The 16,217-nt window shown below is 33.7% G+C and overlaps 2 protein-coding genes across 4 annotated transcripts; both read left to right on the plus strand.

The window, feature by feature from the left end:
* Positions 1 to 208: 208 nt before the first annotated feature.
* Positions 209 to 5,352, plus strand: LOC131949676 (NADH dehydrogenase [ubiquinone] 1 beta subcomplex subunit 10). The gene is made up of 4 exons (XM_059311536.1): positions 209 to 400; positions 2,516 to 2,657; positions 3,675 to 3,814; positions 4,938 to 5,352. The coding sequence occupies exons 1-4, from the start codon at positions 280 to 282 to the stop codon at positions 5,036 to 5,038; spliced, it is 504 nt and encodes a 167-aa protein (XP_059167519.1). The 5' UTR covers positions 209 to 279; the 3' UTR covers positions 5,039 to 5,352.
* A 1,205-nt stretch (positions 5,353 to 6,557) lies between these two features.
* LOC131949674 (exocyst complex component 7) lies at positions 6,558 to 15,171 on the plus strand. Of its 3 annotated transcripts, none has more exons than XM_059311533.1 (23): positions 6,558 to 6,600; positions 6,799 to 6,877; positions 7,362 to 7,527; positions 7,823 to 7,907; positions 8,100 to 8,208; positions 8,420 to 8,537; positions 8,732 to 8,903; positions 9,276 to 9,360; positions 9,797 to 9,855; positions 10,028 to 10,071; positions 10,193 to 10,299; positions 10,444 to 10,548; positions 10,700 to 10,819; positions 10,975 to 11,034; positions 11,416 to 11,454; positions 11,659 to 11,715; positions 11,902 to 11,968; positions 12,161 to 12,229; positions 12,354 to 12,474; positions 13,325 to 13,420; positions 13,593 to 13,668; positions 13,997 to 14,038; positions 14,529 to 15,171. In XM_059311533.1, the coding sequence occupies exons 2-23, from the start codon at positions 6,806 to 6,808 to the stop codon at positions 14,763 to 14,765; spliced, it is 2,106 nt and encodes a 701-aa protein (XP_059167516.1). In that variant the 5' UTR covers positions 6,558 to 6,600; positions 6,799 to 6,805; the 3' UTR covers positions 14,766 to 15,171. The 3 variants fall into 3 exon arrangements, with proteins under 3 accessions (XP_059167516.1, XP_059167515.1, XP_059167517.1); XM_059311532.1 differs by having other exon boundaries at positions 6,559 to 6,584; positions 6,805 to 6,877; XM_059311534.1 differs by having other exon boundaries at positions 6,572 to 6,600; positions 6,805 to 6,877.
* The last annotated feature ends 1,046 nt before the right edge of the window (positions 15,172 to 16,217 follow it).

The following is a 16,217-nucleotide window of genomic DNA, read 5'->3' on the forward strand; positions in this document are numbered from 1 at the left end:
TGTACATATGAGGTAAGGGGGGGGGGGATTAAAATCTCGTGAAATCATTTATGGATGACTGTTAAGTTTTTTATGGCTCTTTATTTTCAATGTAGATCTAGGTATAAAGTATAAACTATTGTAAATAATGAAGAAAAAAAGCAACCGCTTTTTACTAATATAATAATAGTTTTCAGTTGATTAATATTTTAGTTATAGTTTTCGGTATATAAACTTTCCTAAACAAGACTGCTGTGAGCTAAGGCATATAACTGACCTTGGATTAGACATAAACAAGAAATGGGGCACGAAGAAGAAGAGCATCATTCAGCATCACCCCAAAATAGTGGAAATTTCAAGTTTCAGAATGTTGCAATGGCTTTATTTAAAGTTTTCGACGGGCCAGTGACTTTTGTACGAGGTAAAACTGGGTATTGGTAAATTGGGAGACGAGAAACGCGAAAGGCGAGAAGAAAATTCGAGACATCTCATACCAGCTCACGCAGCTGAATCGCTTGTAAAATGTAGATCTAGTACCTAGTCCTCTAGTAAATAATAAAAATGGTAAAACTCCATTTTAGCGTATTTTATTCCGCGCTTCACGTTCACCTCCAGTTGAGCATATTTTATTATAAACACAACCGAAACACACAAAAACGTCAGGAAAACACTAGATCTACTTATTTTTTTCAATGAATGTGATTTTTAATTAGAAAAGATAAAAAAACCAACATAAAAAGCATTAGAACTGTTCCAATTAAATATCGAATCTCGTATAATCGTCAGCGGGAGAAAAATCCTTACACGGTCGCGGGTTCACCGTGAGTTCACATTGACATTGAATTATCAGCATACGTCATAGCTCGGGCAATAGCTATTTGAAATTGTGTTGGCCTCAGTTTTGGGATCATTGTAAGTTCATTAATGTTTATTTATAGTATCATGCCTGGGAGATACTTGTAACAATACAAACTTAACCGCCTTGCAATTGTGAGCTACGTTTACGTACTTCACCCATTGCCATGAAAATTCTGACACACGAACATTGCACATTCAATATTCTAAGTTTGGATTTTTCTCAAGTTTTAACAAAACTAAATTATCAAAATCTAAAACAAAGTCACTCTCTTTATTTTTTTTATTCATTTTTATTAATTTGTTAAAACAAAAATACAATACAAATAAATGAATCGTGTTTTGGTGTGTTTTGGTTGTTTCGGTTGTTATAATAAAATACGCTCAACTGGAGGTAAACAAGCAGCGGAGAAATAAAATACGCTAAAATGGAGTTTTACCATAAAAATACTTATAGACCTAACAGCGAGACAAATTTTCGAGACATTTCTTTGTTTCATGCACTTATAATGGTTTGTTTTTCACATGTGCAAGAAGAAAATGTATAAAGTATAATATTAATAATGCAGATTCTAACCAGATGCGCATAGCTCTAACTCTACAATTAGTAAATTACTATTACTAACAATTAGGGCTACCTGGTTCAGTGGTTATTCTTGTCATCTAAATTGTGTTTAGGCCTGTGTGTTGTCTTGATGGACAGGGATTAATAATAAGTTGTTGGTTAATTGCTAACTGACAAGACGGGAAATTGCAAGAAGAAAATGCGAGACATACTTGCGGAATCACTGTGAGGGGTCATAGTCAGTGCTTACAAAAGCTTTAACCTAGGTCATAGACTGAGCAATAACAATATGACAAGTGTCATGTGCTTGGGGGCATTGTGAGTTCATATAATCTTGTCAGCAGGGAAAATATTCAGCCACGCTGTTAATGTAAGGCTAATACCTACCAATCTTTAACACTTTGTATTGTTGTATTTGTAGAAAGTGTAGAAGTTATATAAACAATTTAAAAACTGTAATGAGAGTGTTTTTACTTATTTTCATAGTGCTAATGTCATGACTGCCACAAATCATTCTCAAAATTTTTTAATTTCCTAAAGAAAACCAATAAGTTGAATAAGTCACTATATTTTTCTGGCATACAATAATAGAAACACTAGTAATGTTTTTAATTTACCCTATGTGTAGCCCTCTTATGCCGGCCTGAAACTGAAGGTTGAAACTAAAACATGAAAACAAAACATAAAGCTGGACCACTCATTTTTATGGTCAGAGGACATTTCTGTTATTTGGCTAGGAGACATTTTACAAGTTACTTAATAATAAACAAATAGGCCCTATTTTTATTTACTATTTTTATAGTTACGTGTCTTAAAGATTTCCTCACCTAGTTTGAGCTGTTGATTCAAGTATTATCCTTTTACAGTTAGCGCTATCAATGGACCCTAGGGAACTACTGCTGGGGAGCAGCCCCTTCAAAATTTAACAATCTTCCAAAGTTTCATGGAATTGTATGAATGGTGTAGTGATGCATAGAAGACACAGACATAGGCCTACAGTCATTTATATCTATCTAATGACATATATGTATATGTATGTAGACATATGTATATGTATGTATACATATAATATATATACATGTGTATGTATGAATTCATAAGTTTTCAATCTTGCAGAGAAGGTGGTGTTACCTATTCAGAGCAGGAACCAAACCAAGTATTATCACAGGCGTTTCAATAGGGTCCCAACAGTTGACCAGTGTGATGAAGAAGATCCAGTTTGCATCTATGAAGCTGACCAGCAGTTCCAGAGAGACAAGTCAGTACAACAAAATGATAGCTAATTTATTTGTACCTAACATTGACACATATATTGTTGTAAAAAGATTACGTTAGTGTTTAAGTTCCACTTTAGTAGAAGAGATCAGCCATTTAAAAAACATTATGATAGCTTGTAAAGTTTAATGTGGGATAACCATAAATAAATAAAGAGGGAGTGATCTCCTCTAAACTTTCGTGTATATTTTTATGAACAAATAGGGTGGGATAGTACTTCCAGCGCAATCAGAATATAGAATTATAGAAGTTTGTTGCAAAACCGCATGTTTCTTTTTTTTAAGAAATAATAAAGGCGTACAGTTCCTAGAAGATGCTGCTTTTAAAAGTATGAAATAAAATTAAAAAATTCCACTTCCTGGTGCATTAAGTTACTCAAAATTTGACAGAATCTAAGATATAAGATCTTATATCTATTTTTTAAATTTTATCCATCTATTTGAAACAATAGCCAAGTAATGGGTATTTTATAAACCAGAACTGGAGTAAATTACCATCTCTGGATATCAGATGTTGCCCAGAAATTAAAAGTGATCAGAAAAAAGTCGAAAGAAAAATGTGCATATAAATTTTAATACTTTTGTGTCAAATTCAGTCCATCTGACTTACACGGTATTCAATTAATTAACTTTTTTGAAAACAAAAGTTGCACATGTACCACTTAACTGTTACCAGAAATTGCTCGCCAGTTGATAAAAAAAATACACATTTGATTGTAAGACTTGTTTATGAAATTTTGTCAACATAACTGAAACTGCTCTCAAATTATTATATTCACCGACATAGAGACAAAATTGCTGAACTAAGTTTTTTAAACTCAGGGAGGTGTAAATGTCAAATTGTCTAAATCTCAATTTTAATTTTTTTTTTTTTTGCATGATTACAATACTCTGTATATGAGAAAGTAAAAAGATTTTCAATTTGATAAAGGAAGCGAATCTACATGTACAGTTGGTTACCCACTGGGTTTATGCTATCCTGAAGGACGTTTTATTTTCAGGATGGTTGACAGCGATATTGTCAGGATTCTGAGGCAAAGAAAGATTGAATGCTATGCGTGGGAAGGTCCTGATAAAAAAAACAAATGTCAACAGATTGAAGAAGATTATAACCAGGCGGCTGTTAACTGGTTCATCAAATGTAAGTTTTCTTGGTGCTAAATTTGTTTTGTTACAAGACTTAAGTTTGAATGTTGGATCTTCAACTGTCTAATTTAAGTTGAAAATCATATTGCCTATAGCTGCAGCTTGATTGAAAATCATATTGTCTATAGGTGTAATTACAGTGCCAATCATGTTCTTGCTAGCTCTATTTTAACATTTGAGCTACTAGAAAGAAAAGTTGAAAGGATTCAGTAGGTGTCGGCGTGGTCGGGTAGGTAAAGCTCATGGTTGCTAAACTGAAAAGTCTTGTGTTCGAATCCTCGGGCAGATGAGGCTTGTAAACTGGGGACAGCCACTCTTCTAGGAGAGACAACTCTAAAATCAAACAACTGCTGCATTGTAGTTTGTTCTTGGTTAGTCTAAGGCTATGGAAGCAAATCCAAAAAGAAAAGAAGGCTGAAATTGGATTCAATGGCCTCAATGGCGCATAACCAGTTGACATGTATAATTAATTGTGATGGATGCGTGGTCAAGTCGGCAAAAGCTCATGGTTGATAAAGTCGAAAAAGTCTTGAGTTCAAACCCTCTGCCAGATAAGGCTCGATCCCTTCCAACACTAAAAATTAAGAACTAAGAAGAAGAAGAAAGGATTCAGCATCTCTGATATATTTTAGGCTTGAAAAGTGTTTTTTTACATTATTATAAGATTTTATTGACTAGCTTTGGTTACTATTTTTATAATTCATCATTTAGCTCTGTACTATTTCCTGACTATGACTTAAGTGATGTCTTCTGACCAATGACATTGATGCTATTGTTTTTTCCAACTACAAATACTACAACTTGAGTTATGATGGACGATCAAGTTTATTACCTTGCATTCATATACATTAACTTGAAGACAAATAGTTTTCCACAATAGATTTAATACCAACATAAAAAAGCACACTACTTCCTAGATTCACAGTAGTGCTCTTCATCCCCAACCTACACATCTCAATCCCTTCCTACTTCATACACCTTACAACAGGTCATTCTTGCACTGCACATAATCCATTAACTTAACCATCTCTCTCCTAAAAGTAGTAATTCATTTAAATAAATTTATCTTTAGTCTAGCCACTTGCTGTCAGTTTAAAATGACATCTTCAATATTTCAGATGGTGATATGAGAAGCGGGAAAGGTGCTTTAGAGGCCTACATGAAACAGAAACATAGACTTATTTGGGAGAGAAGGAATCCAGATAAAAAATTACACTGAATAAATAGTTCTATTCAAGATACTAGTTTTTAAATAAATGAACTAATTAGAATGTGTATACTCGCTGTTGATGTCAAGTCTATGAAAACGTAGTTGATTAAAAGAAAAATTTGTGTTAACAGTTCAATCTGATTAGCCAATATTTTTATTTTCATTATTGATTCAACTGACCTAGAAATAAGGACTATTAAAACAATTTTCCTGTTATAAAAACTTTATTCATCTTGTTTTCAGTGCTTTAGTTTTCAAAATAGCCATGTTTTGAAACTTTTTTAACTTGCTGATTTTCAGTTGAATAAAAATGTGTAACTTGTCTTACTTTGTCTTACTGTGTTTGAATTACCCCCCTCTCCCCCTCCTTCCTAACACTGATTTAACTCTTTATTAGTTGCATTTCCTAGAATTCATAAAACACAATTAAACTAATTAAGTACTGGAGGTATAGAACCTGGTTTTCAGTTAATCTGCTTCAGTTTTTAAGAGCCACAAAATCCCTATCATTCCAACATAGTTAAAATTTCCCTAACTACTATACATTTCACCCACCCATGTCTGCATGCTTACATTAAGCGTCTAACTAAATAGCTCAGCTGGCATGTTTTTCTAGCAAGGATGAAGCTTTAAATTCTAGCGAATTGCTTGGTAAGATTTCTAAGGCTTTTAAAAAAATAGTTTGTCAATATGAGCTGTAAAGTCTAAATGGTAATGGTCCAATACACACTACACTTACTTATATCAGTTATAAAGGCTTTAGTGGATTCATACAGAATTTGACAAATGGTCATTGATGAGATCTCTTGCATAATTTAGAGGACATCACATAGGCTACGACTCAAACTATTTGCTTTAAAACCCAATCAGTTGCATGCAATCTCTAAAAGACAACTATCTGCTCCTTGTAGTCGACTCCTGAGCAAGAAATCAACCATTCTTCACAAACACAGTTCACCAGCATCAGCTGAGGGAGTAATCTCTAATATTTAATTTCATCTCCCTTTTTATTATTAAATCAAGTAATTTTAAATTAAAATGTCTAATTGTCTTCCCTAATTGTTAATGGCATCAAAAATAGACCATTGTTAACTAAGTAAAAGCTTATACAAAGGTCAGAATAAAAAATTCAGCAACCTGTTTTAGTAAAGCACTGGCTAATAAAATTATGTTTGAAACATGAGAAGTATTACATTTAATTTTGTGTATAAGATTCTATTCGAATGATAGTCTTTAACATTCATGTCAGTTTCATTCAGGCATCTCTTTGTGAGGGATGGAGGGGGGGCACCACCCACTACCCTGCCTGATTAAAATATAATTTGTAGGCTATACAAAATATATACATTTTACCAGTCACTCGCCCTCCTCTAGCTACGCCCCTGATCACCACCCCACATGAACCATAGCAGTAATAGTAATAAAACAATTTTTTCCTGATTAAATATTAAAAATCATGAGATAAGAAAAAGGCGAATATAATTATTGAACAATTTTGAGCACGCTATAAAGCAGTTTCGGTATTTTAATAGCAGGAAATACACCCTCAGACGGAGTCAGAACTAAACGATGTAAATCTAGACATTCTAGATCTCTAGACAATACTTACTAGATCTAGATCTATTACTTACAAAAAAAAAAAAAAAAACCAAACGTCATTTTACACCCGTTTTCAATATAATGTAGACTATATTAATTGCATGTAAAAAAACAACAACACACCTGCCTACTTAGTACTTACTACTTACTACATAACATATTACATAAAGTTAAAGAATGGACGGAATTGATGGGATGATGGACGATATTGCTGAATTGAAGCATGACATTGATAAGAAACTAGGAAAGGTAAGGCCTCCCAATATATTTTTATAATTATAATAGTAATAGATCTAGATCTATATAACAACTTGTCAAGTGACTTTTAAATATGTGAACACTGAACTAAAAATTTGACTAAACCATTCTGTTGATACTGCTAAGTGAAAACCTTTAAGTAATAAGTAGTATGGGCTTAGTTAGTACATCATCGTAGCTGAGTAATGATAGTAATAGTAATAGATAGATCTAGATCTAGTAGGTAATTAGTAGGGGCAGGGGCCTAAATTTTACAATTACTAAATAAATAATTAATAAATGGTATAATACTATAGTACAGTTGTCTATAGGTCTAATAAAAGAATGAAGATGACTATGACATTTATTGTTGTGAATTATTACATTATAATATCTGACCATAATTATGAAAACTATAATTCTGATTATTGTTCTGTTATGTCTTCATTTTAAACTGACACAATACATATTTAAGCTGTTTAAACTATATCTAAAGGAGGAAGCCAATCTCACCTTGCTTCGTCAATGTTTGACCAAGTATGACAGTAACACAACAGGTATGATTAACATTTTAAACAGCTTTGAAGAGCGGTTGAAGAATTTGGAAAAGACAATAATTCCTGTTTACAATGAAACTGAAAACTTGCGTCGCAGACAAGAAAGTATCCTTTTGAAATAAAAAAATTCAAACCATAAATAAGTTAAATGTTTTTATTTTAAAGTATCATTGAAAGTTATTTTGAAAATAGTTTCATAATTATTCAGTTATTGAGTTTAAAATATATTTAAAAAATATAAGTATGAAGAGTGTTAAGAAGAATATGATAAATGATTTTTGTAACCACAGTATTTGAACCTGTAGAACATTTAAACAATAGTGAAGTAGCAGCTGCCTCTTGGGGAAAAAGAATAACATAAATGTACTGTAAACACATTTTTATTCTTAACCAACAAAAGATATTGAAAAGACAATGCACACCTTGGACAATGTTTTAAGTTTTTATCATACAGCTAAAGATGTGGAGCAAACAATCAAAGAAGGGTAAATATTTTCTTCATACTTGGTTTTGTCACTTTAAACAATCAGAGAAGGGTAAATATTTTCTTCATACTTAGTCATTTTAAAAAATAATTTTAGTTCTCAGAAAATTAATTTTATTCTGATTAACTCAACTCTTAGATAATTGAAAACTTAAGCAGTGTGAATAACCTCTGGCTTTTTTTTTCTTTGCAGGCCTGCCGCAAGTGATCTGGAAACATATTTGTCTTATTTGGAGAAAGTTCTGAGAGCCAAAAAATATTTTGAGCTGTTTAGTCCAAACAGCAAGGAGTTGAAAGAAATAGTATGCTTCACTTTGTTTTTTTGGTCTTAAACAAAATATATGAATTTTTATATAAGGATGTTGTTAAAGGAATTGTGTTTTATTTTACTTCAAGTAAACTTGGTGAGAATAATGATTTTAATTAATTTTTTTGTGGTGGGCACTACATACATGTTTTTGTGCTTTGTTTGAATGTTAAAGAAAATTTACATGCTGAATTTATTTTCTCAAGGAAAGAATATTTGAAGAGGGTAAAGACGCCCTCCACCATGAGTTTGGGTCTTTGTTGAACAGGCATGGGCGGCCTGTACCAGCCATTCTAATATTAGATCTACTCAATACTGATGAAGGTACTTTACTTTTACTTTCATTGTTTACATACACATCAAAATATTCTTTGTTTTAAACAAATGATGATACAGATTTAATAGCCATACAATGAAGCAGCTAGCACACACAATTTTTTCAAAGTTCTAGAATCTTAATAACTTTTAAGCGTTGAAATCTATACTTTTTGCCTATTTTGTTTTATTTTTGTCTTTAGAGCTACCTCCCATAGGAACAGACACTGATTTAGCTTTACAGCAACTTTCTGAGAAGGTCACTGAAGATCTCATCCTGATTTCAAAATGGCTGACAGAACATGGGAAAAGCTCAGATTTCATTCGTACTTATACACGGGCCAGATCAACAATGTTGAGCAGATCACTTGCAGGGTGGGCTACAGATCTACTTCCATATTTGTCTACACACTCATACATCAGCCTACACATCTCTTTACAGATCTACTTTCTCACCTGCTACCACATCCACCTACTATCCAACTTACTTATCTGCTACATGCCTACATACACAAGTACTCTAACACCTGCTTATACATCTACCTAAATGCATACTCAAAATACTTACATATTAGCTTAAATTTTATATAAACCACTGTAATATTCTATTTTACGCCTACTTAAATAACACATTATTGACATTGAAATTTAGACAATGAACATGTGAAGAGGATTAGGAAGTTGTTGGTGTGGTGGCTGTTAGAGTGGGTCAGTGAATGCTGAATAAAGAAATGTTTGTGTCAACAGGCTGAAAGAACATCTAAAGTCATCCAGTGGGGGCTCATTCAATGTGAACCAGCATGCCTTCAGTGTACAGAACTCTCCAGCTGGGGTAAGTGGCCAGCCTTGACTGTCAGGTTATACACAAGGTAAGGGGTCGGCATGGTCAAGTCGGTAAAGCTCATGGTTGCTAAACCGAAAAGTCTCGAGTTGGAACCCTCAGGCAGATGAGGCTCGTTAGCTGGGGGCAGCCACTCTTCTAGGAGAGACAGCTCCAAAATCAAAACAACTGCTGCCTTGTAGTTTGTTCTTGGTTGGACAAAGGCTATGGAAGCAAATTCAAAAAGAAAAGCAGGCTGAAATCGGAGTCAATGGCCTCAATGGCGCATAACCAGTTGACAGGTATACTTAATTATGTTGGAGGGGATTCCTTCCAACACTAAAATTAAGAAAGAATAAGAAGAAAAAAGAAGATAGCAAGGTGCCAGGTAAAGCTGTAAGATCTCACCAGTGTTTGCTTGTCTGATAAATTTTCCTCATCTCTACAGGGAGGAAAGTTTCGTGGCACAAAAGAAGCCCCACCTAGAAAAAGCATGAACAAACTAGCGTAAGTAGAACTTAGAATTTACAACATGGCTTCTAAAATTAATGTGAAAGTCATCTTTCTAGCCTCTTCAGATCAATTTGATGAGATAACTTAACACTTAGTTTTTACTATAAAAATATAATGTACCCAATATATGATAGATGTGATAGCCTCAAAACTTTATCCTTCCCAGGAAAATCACAAAGAAAGCTTCATCATTGCTGCAACTTGAGCCAGGTAATTACAAGATTTCAGATCAAACTATAAATTAACTGCATTTCACTATATATCAAATTAAACCAGTCTGTCTGTCTAGAAATTTTAAAACAGCAGCATTTACATATGAATTTGTTTATAGGTCACAGACGTCAAGGTTCATATCCTGATCCTGTAAAGGAAGAGTCACCTGACCTGGAAACAGATTTGTACATTAATGAGCTCAGTGCTCTGCTCAGGCTGATGCAGGTAGGGCAGCATTAAGCCAAAACATCATTAGAAAACATTAGGTCAGCATCAAACAAAACATCTTTAGAAAACAATAGGTCAGTATTAAACAATCATTAAAAAACAAAAACTTTTTTTCAACTTTTCTGTTTATGAACCCCTCAGAGTGAGGCCCATTTGATGAAGGGAATTATACCAGAGAAACACCAACGTACAGCTTTCGACAACATTATTCAAGCTGCTCTGGAATCACTAGTCAATGAAGGAGAGGTAAATATCTCCTTTGGTGAAGTTAGAGTACATTTCTTGATAAAGAAAATAATTCCTTGTATTTTGTGTAACAGTGAGGTGAGTTTTATACTAGACTACCCACTTCACTAGTCATAACATGTTGACTTTTTTATCTCTCTGCTGCTATCAGCTGCTAGCAACGGCAGCTCGCAAGAATGCTGCCAGACACGACTTTGCTGCAGTCCTTTCCATCTTCCCTATAGTCCAACACCTGCGTGCTGTTAAACCAGAGTTTGATCTAATCCTAGAGGTAATTTTTCACAAAAAATTGCCATGTGATTTTTAAGATGCCCATACCAGATTTTTCAAAATAATGCATGCGTTTTGAATGATGATTAAGAATGAATTGTTTTAAATAATGTTCAAGCTACCCTGATAATCAGAGTGGGTACATTTTTTTTTCAGGGTTGTCAGGCACCAACAAGAGCAAAGTTGACCTCACTCTTGTCTACATTAGATAATACTGTAGGTTTATTGTTTAGTTTCTAGAGGAGATATTTGTAAACCTGTGTCTACATTAGATAATATTGTAGGTTTATTGACTAGTTTCTACAGGAGATATTTGTAAACCTGTGTCTACATTAGATAATATTGTAGGTTTATTGACTAGTTTCTAGAGGAGATATTTGTAAACCTGTGTCTACATTAGATAATACTGTAGGTTTATTTTCTAGAGGAGTTATTTATAATACAAGCTTAGTCAGCCTTTTGTATTTGTTGTTGTATTTATCATTGTTAGATAAATTAACCCCCTACCTCTAACTTTTTAGAATTACATAGAAAAAAATATCTTGCGATGTTGTGTTATTAGATAACAAATACATTGATTCATATCTTATATTGAAGGGGGCCAAAGCTTTGGAAGAATTCACAGATAGTATAAGGGTAAGAATTATTTTTTTGAAATTTTTACATCTCAAGATTGTTACTGTTAATATTATATTCTGCAAATTATTTAATGTTAATTGTTCAAAATTGTCAGAACTGAATTTTTAAAATTATTTTCCCTTATAACTCTTTTTACCATTTCTGGTTGTCAATTACAACCCATGCAAATTTTACAAACTTGGAATTAAAATTTTCTCACAGAATGACAAATCAGCCAACATGCCTAGAGATGGAACTGTTCATCAGTTAGCCAATCAGGTCAGGAGTTGCTATACATTTTTTTTATAATAGTCAATCAAAAAATTGTTTAGTCTACATGGTTTTGTCTATTAGTTACTAAAAAAATAGAAATTTGGATGAAGACGTTAAAAGTGTAGAACAATGAAATGTATATAGGCAAAAACATGTTACAAATAAATACTTTGACTTTTTAAAATGTTTCAGACGATCATATTTTTGGAGCAGCTGCAAGAATATGCAGAAACAGCCGGAGCTATGCTTCTTATGCATGGTTAGTGGGGAAGGATGAACATAATCGGATTGTATTAGTGTTTCCTTGACATCCTGTCTAATGATAAAAATTAAAATTCTCTTTTAAAACAATATGATTCTATTTAGTTTAAGAGAAATGTGGATGATAGTATTTGATGTTATTCTTTAGAATCAAGTATTAGTTAAGGAAATCTGATGAATGTTTTTCTAGGTGAGAAGGCAACAACTGCAGCCATAGTGACCAGTGAACACTGTAGGAACAAGGTGGCGGACTACATGAGTAAGTTCCCTTTTTAGTGGGCAGTTTGTAATGGGAGGTTTGTAGGGGTTTCCTGGCTAACAGTGTCATGTTGGTTAAAAATGGCATGGGTTGAGTGACCAATGGCTACAATTGTCCCTTACAGCCAGAGTTTTATCAGCACTGGGCCTGAACTTGAGCAACAAGGCTGAAACGTACAGCGACCCAGCACTTAGACCAGTCTTCATGTTGAACAACTTCAACTACATCTTGAAATCTTTAACAAGGTAATCTCTAGCTTGATATTTGCTTCTTTAGAACTGATTGAACCATTCTGTTCTGTTTAGCTATAATCACTTAGACAATTCATAGGACAGTGTGGTCTGATGTTAGAGTTCAAAAGTCTCCCAGGCTCTAGTCTGTAGTATGTCCCTTAGGCTACTCAGCTCTGATGTATACCTTACTCATATTTGGGAAACTAAGGCGTTAAGGCATAATGCTGACCACACTTTCCCTAAGTATGTCATATACTGTCACAGTGGTATATTTAATGTTAAATCATACTGTCCCTGTGGTATATTTTATCTAATACTGTCCCTGTGGTATAATTAAAGTCAAATCATACTGCCCTGTGGTATATTTAATGTAAAATCATACTGTCCCAGTGGTATATTTAATATCAAATCATACTGTCCCTGTGGTATATTTTATCTAATACTGCCCTGTGGTATAATTAAAGTCAAATCATACTGCCCTGTGGTATATTTAATGTCAAATCATACTGTCCCTGTGGTATATTTAATATCAAATCATACTGTCCCAGTGGTATATTTAATATCAAATCATACTGTCCCAGTGGTATATTTAATGTCAAATCATACTGTCCCTGTGGTATATTTAATATCAAATCATACTGTCCCAGTGGTATATTTAATATCAAATCATACTGTCCCTGTGGTATATTTAATATCAAATCATACTGTCCCAGTGGTATATTTAATGTCAAATCATACTGTCCCTGTGGTATATTTAATATCAAATCATACTGTCCCTGTGGTATATTTAATGTCAAATCATACTGTCCCTGTGGTATATTTAATGTCAGCCAGTCGTATTAAAAAAAATTGGTTTCACCAGGTCAGGACTAATTGAGCTATTGAAAGCATGGAACAAAGAGATAGCTGTCTTTTATAACAATCAGATAATTGAGCAGAAAAAAGATTACTCACAAAGGTTTGTGAATCTTTCTTATGCAACTTATCACCCTAGTATAACTAGGTTCTGAGTGCTATTTTTGGTAAACAAAATATCTAGTTTTATTAAATCTTTTAGCTATGTCCACATTTATTGAAGAATTTATCTGAAGTCCTTGAAGGCTTTGGCTGATACTTACTTTTTTTTTCAGTTGGAGCAAAGTTCTTCACTACATTCTAGAAATGGACAAGCCATTTTCCCAGCAGAGGGCCCAGGAACATGTGAAAGTAATTAACTTAAATAAAACAAATAAAAAAACCTTTAAGATAATAAGCTTTTTAAAGCAACTACAAATTAAAAAAAGGAATTAGAACTAGCGGTCTTCAAAACTAAATTAAACCAACCACCCTTGACCAACAGTTCACCATTGTAACTAGCCTGATAGGTAGCTCATTCTAATTTAATATCTACTTAGATTAAAAATGAAATATTCATATCTGGATAGTTTGAACAAAATTGCAACATTAGAAGTGGTTCAAAATTGAGTAAGAAGATTTGCCACAAACAATGAATAAAAGATTTTAAAAATACTTGAAGTTTTCCTTTTTTTTTCAGTTAAAGGACAAGGAGAGGCAGAATATCAAAGACAAATTTACAGTAAGTTTTTTTTTTATATCAAAGACAAATTTACGATAAGTTATCAAAGACAAATTTACTGTAAGTTTTTAATCCACACTACCATTGTGCAGTTAAACTACTTCCCCCACACTGCCATGGTGCAGACAGTTAAACTATTTCCCCCCACACTGCCATTGTGCAGACAGTTAAACTATTTCCACACACTGCCATTGTGCAGACAGTTAAACTATTCCCCCACACTGCCATTGTGCAGACAGTTAAACTATTCCCCCACACTGCCATTGTGCAGACAGTTAAACTATTTCCCCCACAATGACATTGTGCAGACAGTTAAACTATTCCCCCACACTGCCATTGTGCAGACAGTTAAACTATTCCCCCACACTGCCATTGTGCAGACAGTTAAACTATTTCCACACACTGCCATTGTGCAGACAGTTAAACTATTTCCACACACTGCCATTGTGCAGACAGTTAAACTATTTCCCCCACACTGCCAATGTTCCAGGGCTTTAACAAAGAGCTGGATGAAATCTACAAGGTCCAGAAAACTTACGCCATGCCAGACAGTGAGCTGAGGACAGCACTTATCAATGAGAACAAGGAGTACATGGTGCCCAGGTACACCCTGTTCTACAACAAATACTGCCAGCTCAACTTTACCAAGAATAGGAACAAGTACATCAAGTATCAACCCTCTGATGTAGCTGCGCTGTTAGAAAAGTTTTTTGATGCCTCCGCTTAAAGTTTACCTATCGGCCAGTTGGTGTAGCACTTCTTTAGGATGCCTCTGCTAAAGCTACAATGGACTTAATTTCTCATGTGATACAAACACTATTTAACCTATTGTTGAAATGATAACAGGATTAAATTATTCAATTGAAAAAACAAAGCAAATCAATTTAGTACAACTTGATGTCTAGTTTGATTTCTATGTTGGCTGCAAAGTTTAGTTGTGCTTGACATCTGAACAAAGGTTAATTATTGCCATGCATTCCTCTGTAATAACATTTTATGTATTTTCTTCTGTTGATTTTACTTTATTTTTCTTCTATTTAACCCAACCAAAAAGTACCATGTTTAGTTTACTTGTCGCATTATATACATTTCACAATGTGCAATAATAAAGAATGACAGTTGTCAGTTCCGTCTGTCATTAAAAAATGTCTTTACTTGCTTGTCAGGTGCTATACATCTTTTGAATTGAGAAGGGTGATTTGTTAACTAAAAAGCAACCACATTAGTTTAAAATTTTGGTATAACTAGAACAGATTGACCCATTCATAAATGAAAACAAAAGTCAGAAGTTGCAATGGTTTTTCTGTTAACAAATGAGTGGTCACCACACATGAACAAGTCATATCAAGGTGAACAAAACAGGTCTTGGCTTCAACTGGCTAATCTAGGAACATCCTTACACAAATTCCTACAGCTACACTAACATTCTTACAAATGTCTACATTCTAACAGAACAGAGTTGAGCTAAACTTACTACTATTGCTTATGAAAACCGACTAAATACAGATATTTCAACACTGATTTCCATACAACCATTTGGTGAAACTAGAACTAACACATTTGAATAGTGCAAATAAGTGGCATAAGGACATGTCTTCTATAAAATAATGTAGAAATTTATATCTTGATTATTGGAACAGTAAATGAAGTAGATATGACACCAAACACTTCTATACAAAGTGAAATGGCTAGGCTACCCTGGAACAAAGAACACGAGGAAGGTTCACAAAATGTGGCTAAATAACCACAGTTGGATACAGAGATCTTTTTTGCCTAATAACTACATCTAACAACATCACATCAAGATACATTTGTGGAGGAAAAAAATGTCGCCCACCCCTTTCTCACAGAAGTCAAGACATTATTTAGAAATTGCAGGACCCGACTTGATTAAATAAGCATCTTTTGATTTACAAAACATTTTATAAAGGGTCTTTGTGCAGACAAGTTTGGGAACCTCTGACAGGTTTCAACAGACCACAATAATAGTTAAACCAGACTTGAAACCATTTATTCCTTTTGTCTGCTGACCAGTCCAATACCAATCCTTACTATCTCCCAGATTCATTTTTGCCTTTAAAGCCAATCATTGAATACATCTGTTACTAAGCAGATTTAGAATGTATTGTATCTCACACATATTTATAATTATTTAAGGAATGAAAACAAAGTTTAAATA

The sequence above is a fragment of the Physella acuta genome, unplaced genomic scaffold (assembly GCF_028476545.2).
Source record: "Physella acuta isolate Inbredline_101_S28 unplaced genomic scaffold, ASM2847654v3 ptg000709l, whole genome shotgun sequence".
NCBI lineage: Eukaryota > Metazoa > Mollusca > Gastropoda > Physidae > Physella > Physella acuta.

Excerpts from the sequence above, each read along its gene's own strand:
- LOC131949674 (XM_059311533.1), top strand. The coding sequence starts at position 6,806 with ATGGACGGAATTGATGGGATGATGGACGATATTGCTGAATTGAAGCAT. Across the intron at positions 11,716-11,901 it reads TTCATCAGTTAGCCAATCAG|ACGATCATATTTTTGGAGCA; the intron begins GTCAGGAGTTGC and ends AAAATGTTTCAG. Across the intron at positions 13,421-13,592 it reads AAAAAAGATTACTCACAAAG|TTGGAGCAAAGTTCTTCACT; the intron begins GTTTGTGAATCT and ends TTTTTTTTTCAG.
- LOC131949676 (XM_059311536.1), top strand. The coding sequence starts at position 280 with ATGGGGCACGAAGAAGAAGAGCATCATTCAGCATCACCCCAAAATAGT. Across the intron at positions 401-2,515 it reads GCCAGTGACTTTTGTACGAG|AGAAGGTGGTGTTACCTATT; the intron begins GTAAAACTGGGT and ends TCAATCTTGCAG. Across the intron at positions 3,815-4,937 it reads TGTTAACTGGTTCATCAAAT|ATGGTGATATGAGAAGCGGG; the intron begins GTAAGTTTTCTT and ends TCAATATTTCAG.